Consider the following 6,264-nt stretch of genomic DNA (forward strand, 5'->3'; position numbering starts at 1 on the left):
TGCGTGCTGACGGCGTCAAACGACCGTTGCAATATCCATATGATGGTCGGTTTAAAGTCATTTCTCGCAACGACAAATACTTCGTGATGGAGAAGAACGGAAAATCGGACTCCGTCAATATCGACAGACTCAAAGTTGCATTCATCGATGACGAATCGCACTTAGATCCCCCTACTGTAGTCAATTTACCCACAAGTTCCCGAACCTCCGGTACAGTCATCCCAGGGAACCACGAACATATATCACGACGTATTGACGATCAACCGTCACCTATCCTGAAGCAAACACGTTTTGGTTGAACCTGGAAGACACCTGTTCGCTTCGCAGACTACGCCCCTTGAGTTTTGTCACATTATCGAGCGTCATTCCCTTTCATTATTCCTGACGGTCTAGGGGGAGAATACTGTAGTGTCTGTAATCCGTTGTCACACTTACCATTCTTCCTGAACTTGAACCACACTTTGTGACTGTTGTTCACATTGTATCATGGCGTTTGTTTTAATGTTACGAATACACAATTTTCCGGTGCGACCTGCTGACTTCTTGCTGAACGAGTGTATTTACGTTCCTTTGAACTGTTTGTTGACTGCTGACCCAGTGGGACTAAATCTCTGTTTGTGTCAACTGTTGAACGTCACAATATATCCCTGTGACATTTTTTAGCCGTGAATAACTTTCCTACCGTGGAATATATCACGCACGCGGAACCATCTGTGGGAAATTCCGACAAGGGAATATTTCCTCTCACAGCCAGTTACTGCATTTGGATCAGTGTAGTGGACTATTGGATCTACACATTCGTGAGTCCCCATTTGACTACTCGTTCCTTTCCCATTGTGATTTTGTATTGTTTACTTTGCTTCTTAATTTATCCGAACACGCTGATAAGGTCCTAGTCCTCTACAGGAACCTTTCGCCGGTTTTGTATCTGTGTACTAGCCGGGTAATTTCGGAGCTCCATGGAAATTATTCTGTCACGTCTGAATGAGATAACTTCAAGGAAAAAGACAGGATACCGGATGAAGACGGACGTTATTGCAGAGAAACCTACGGAAGAGTTTTGCAGTTCATGTGACAACATCAGGTAGGAAATGAAATTACCGTGAAATATTACAAAAGTTGGAATTGTTTGTTGGGACCTGACAATCCTAGCAGAAAATATTTCCCTACCGGCTGTACCGTCAACCAAATGTAGGAAATTTTGTAACAGTTGCTGCGATGGAACCCACAAGGGACACAGAATCGCCACTTTGAGATGCAGCTGATGTCTGAGGACTGATAACTTGAGTATGAGAACGAATAAAGCGCTAACTCTACTGTTCCAACTACTTGTCGCCTGTGTGATGCACCGGTCAGATTTGACAGTTCACAGGAATGCAAAAGACTAATTTAAACTGCAACCAAGTGGAACGTTCTGTGATATAGAATTCGACTGAACCAGACTAATGAAAATGCTACCAGTCCAATGGGATATCGGTTAAAAGCTTAAATGTAAAAACAAGATGCAATTATACAAGGCAATCTTTACGAAAGTGGATTTGTTCGCTTGGAGTCAGTCTTTACAATATCTGTGATCTATGTCAGGAATTCCATACCTGCATGTGACGCCTGCGACGGCAGATACTGAAGGGCCTAAGAGAAGAACAAAAGCTCTTTTGGATAACGGGTACTCGGTAGATAGATAATGCGTCTGCTATCGGAAGCTGCTGTGCACCATGTCAACTGATACAATCGACAGGTCCCAAGAAGGCGGTGGTAGGTGAAAAGGTGAGCGGAAAATGCGGTTCATTAACTCACTCGTAAAAACATTGGCTTGAAAGATGGGCCGAGCATTTCCAGCAATTGTTTGGCTGGCCCCCTTCGACGCAGTCCATGTACATAATGCGAGCGGTCGAAGTTGTACCTTATTCGCCAATCGAAACAATAAATAAAGTGCGAAATATCGGTACTGAGAACTCAGGAGGCACCAGGAACGAACGTCTCTGCTTGGCCCGCGGAGGATTCCTGGTGGCCCATCTAATTAAACTCCGTGTGCGGTATGGAACGAAGAGATAACAGGGTATATCTACGGTTATTTTCATCTTCGAAAAGGGTGTGTGGACACTGACATCGGCCTGGCAGCTGTGGTATCAAGGGTGCTGTCCTAATTCTTCTATGGAAGAGACGGATTCGTGAAGACCAATATGGGTTCTGTCTTTTAAGGAAATGTATCCATCAAATATTCACCCTCCGACTGATTCTGGGACGGCGACACTGCTCCAGCAACAAACATTGGTTATATTCCTTTACCTGAAAGCTGCCCCTGACTCTGAGGATCGGTAGTCACTATAATAGTTTCTGTGGAGCGAAAATGTCTCCTACAGATTATTGACCCGCTTTAAGACATTGTGCGCCAACTCACGCGGATATGTTAAAGTCTACGGGAACCTCTTGCCTGAGTTCACTACATCGAGTGTTGACAGGCAGGGCTGTCCTCCTCCACCTTTCCTCTTCGACTTCGTTATCGATACGATCATGGAAGACTCACTACTAGTCTTCAATGTCTGTGGAAGTGAAGTGATTCTGGAGCGGCCACTCACGGATATGGAGTAAGCAGACGACATAACTCTTCTTTGATTTGACCCCGTGGTAATACAACCAATATTAAATACACTTAATAATTCTGCTTCATAGTTTAACATTCGCTTTAAACCTGCAATGTGTAAAGTGCCACTACAAAGGCTCAAACCCTAAGGTCCAAGTGACCACCTTCAATGCACAAATCCCCTCTCAATCCTTCTACTTAAAATTCTACTGACAACCCAAATTAACGCACCAATTATATCAGTCTTTGCCTTCAGTGCACAGCCACTTACCCCACCTCCGCAAATCACCAGCGAAAAAACTGTGGTGGCAATAATCACTGCACAACAAGTACGCGGTTCTTACAGCTGGTGATAATGATGATAAAGATTAAGCATTACATATCAGATTAATTTTGCAGCGTTACCAGTCGGATGTTCCCACCAGACCCGACCAATGCTTCGGAGACACCAATTGTCAAACACTGAGAGATTCTGTATGTCCCTTGGGCGCAGGGGCCACGCACATGATTCATAAAGCAGTATAGATCGCACTGCAGTAGTGTAAATTCTTCATCTGACGGACAAACTCACGTCACTTCGGCAGCAAATGTGTCGGCGAAATAATGTAAATAATGTCAGAGTCCACTTTAGATGTGATGGGTAACAGGTTGATGTCGCGATATGTTTTGCTTAACCTTCTTTCGCCCTTTTTTTTTAAACGGATGACTATCAGGGGGCTCCATCTTCCTGGTATTCTGTTTTCTTTCCAAATCCGCATTATGGGTATCAAACCGTTCACCAAGACCTCATCGCCCTTGAAGAGTTCGAGCTGTGGGCCATTGGCCCCAGGTGCCTTGTCGCGCTAGTCAACTAAAATCTCATGCTGGATTTCCGTTGTTAATGGCCTGGTGTTCCACTGATGTTCCACTCAGGTCCATGGGCCAGCTGATCTGTACTTTGAAGGGCTCAGCCCATCGTGCAACACCATGATTGAGACTGAATAGCCTTTCCACCTTGTTTCACTCGCACGTTGTTTCTTTTGACCAGAATCAGATTGAATATTCCACGACCGTTTGCTGCAGTGAAATCCTGGTTCATTTCCCGGAGCTTCGTAATCAATAGCGTTCTCTGTAATTCTTCAGGCACCGGTGTTTGAGATATCAGCTTGCACCCTCAGAATCTCTTGTTTTTGGTATGGCCTTTTTGGGAGCAACAAAATCTTATGATCCCGAGGATGTTCGGTATTAATTTAGTCGATCTTGAATGAACAGTTCTCAAAACTGAGAGCATGACTGCATTAAGTCACTCCAACTTCATTTCTCTGTCGTTCGCATGAATGTGCGCTTCCAACAGCTTTTTGTACGCTTGAGTCACTGAAACACATTGAAGCTGATGGAAGAAACTGCTGGTTTGGCACGCGTAATGCCGACGGAAGGCAAAGTGCTAACTGGGGCCGCGAGATGGCATGATGAGAGACAAGTGAAGTGCCCCAGAAGTAACGACAATCCTTAATTATGGCTCTCCGTCGGTAATTGATAACCACATGGTTCATTTGAGTTCTTTACCGTTTTGCGGCTGATGGCCTCCAAGTAACCCGATGCGAGATTTTGATCTGAAAGTTTTGTACTGGTCAGAAACAGAAGATAAGCTAAACGCAACTGAAGAAATCGCTCCCAATTGTCCGTATGCTGGCCACCGACTTCAAGTCTACCACTTAAATGTGCTTCTTCCAGGCTTAGCCATCCAAATTTGGTAATAAGATCACCCGCCAGGATCACTATATCCCTTTTGATGCTGACCAAAGGAATCGTGACCGATCCTAATAAAACCCGTCCTTTCCAGTCCTAGAACTTCTCTGTCGGGGTGTATAATGATGCGACGAATAAACACCGTACAACGCATCGAACTGCATTGATCTTATTCGAGACAGAAAACTGAATAGCGCAAAGACGCCTTTTACTACCATACACTCCAGCAAAGTGCTTCTAGCCTTTGGGCTGAGAGAAATTCCCATACCATTGATACCACGAGCCATTGCATCCGGATTATTCGATACACGATGAGTGAAGTATGGAACATCTGAGATTGTTCTAATTCGTTTAAGGTGGATGGCTGAAATAGGGACTCGCATGCTTCTTTCAGAGCCGCATGCATTATCAGATGGGGGAAGCAGGGATCAGTAAGATGTTGATGTGCAATTTGGCGAAGTACGGATATAAAACAGTGCACCATGGATAGGATGCTTTGAGGTTAAGGTTCGGTAAGATTCAACCCAGATTCGGCTTTTCCAATCGCCGTTAAGCGACGCCACGGCCGGAAAACAATTCCAAAAGCTTGGCCAAAGTTTGGGACGATTCTAATCCGGCAATATCCCAACAACTGATTGGTGAAAACCCTAGCACAAAAAGATGACAAACGGGAAAGGGTGATAGCTTTCGGTCGGAAATTGTAAAAATCCCGCCATTTTGGGTGGAGGATGTGAGATATATTCAGGTCTTTGAAAACCGATATCTTAGAACCATAGGTTGAATCGCTTTGAATAAGCCAATTCGGAATGATGTGATCAGGAGACGGACCCTCTAGGAAGCAGAAGGTATTTCACTCGAGAAGTGGGTCTAGTACTACAAGTTGAAGGGATTGGGTTGTGTGCCAAGTATACCAAGAAGAGTGGTGGGGCGAGACGGCGGTTAGTTAGCGCCGCGAATTTACTGACCGGAAGTTTCGTGGTTCAAACCCAACCTTTGCCTCCCGACTTCCCTTGTCGAGGATCGGGCAACCTGGCAGTTTCTCACCCCTCGTGCTTCCTTCGGGCTGTATGGCAGTTAGGCACCAAAAGGGTGTTACAACTGAACGAGGAAGTGTGGTGGTGTTTGGGCCTTTCGCTTCCCAAGATGGGACTACTTAACTTTCTCGCTGCTTGGCTGTAGACGCTGTAAATTACGACCGCTAACCTCTGCCAGTTGCTTTCGTGCTGAGAGTTTCTGTCCGAATGAGTTTTGGAGGTTTGGGCACCTCGAATGTTTGTAGTGAGCTAATCCTACGTGCATCATACTGTCCCATTTTTCTTTCCATTATAGGGCTTCATAATCGGCAGCATGACATCAGTGCTCAACACTGATGCTTCGCTGACATACAACCATGATTTATTTGAAGGCCTTGTTGTGGGGATAACAATAAAAATGGACTGGAAATGAACTTATTGCTGGCCTACTACAATCATTCCGATGTGGTTTCACCTCCACAGACTCATTAACATGATCTGGATAGGAATTCATAACAACATTGACGGAGATTAAGAGCGAGAAGGCCCAAGTGGTTAGAGCGCGAATTTATTGACCGGAAGTTATGTGGTTCGAACCCGACCTCTGCCTTCCGACTTCCCCTGTCTAAGCTTGGACAACCTGGCAGTAGACCATCTTTTGTGCAACCTTCGGGTTACAGGGCAGTTAGGTACCGGAAGGGTGTTACAGCTGGACGAACAACCTTACGTTGTAGCTTCTCCATTCAGACGAAGTGGGGCTCACTCGGTCACCGACACCGACAGCATTTGAGCGTTTCATAATCTATTTCCGGCCCCTTTACTAGGCCAAGTGTTGGTCACCTCTCTACTTCTGCTAATCTGAATTTGGCAGCGCTCGCCCCGGCAAACGTCGGTTCAGCATGCGCAATACTTTGCCTAACCAACGCAGCCTCTCGTGCC

The 6,264-nt window shown here is 45.5% G+C and overlaps 1 protein-coding gene across 1 annotated transcript in view; it reads right to left on the bottom strand.

The window, feature by feature from the left end:
- Positions 1 to 892: 892 nt before the first annotated feature.
- The window catches only part of T265_11079 (hypothetical protein), a gene marked incomplete at both ends in the record, with an annotated part of 37,366 nt that continues 31,994 nt past the window's right edge, over positions 893 to 6,264 (bottom strand). Inside the window, one exon of the mRNA XM_009177633.1 lies at positions 893 to 980. Within this exon, the coding sequence (XP_009175897.1) occupies positions 893 to 980 (88 nt within the window). The remainder of the gene's footprint in view (positions 981 to 6,264) is intronic.

The sequence above is a fragment of the Opisthorchis viverrini genome (genome assembly GCF_000715545.1).
Source record: "Opisthorchis viverrini unplaced genomic scaffold opera_v5_442, whole genome shotgun sequence".
Lineage (NCBI taxonomy): Eukaryota > Metazoa > Platyhelminthes > Trematoda > Opisthorchiida > Opisthorchiidae > Opisthorchis > Opisthorchis viverrini.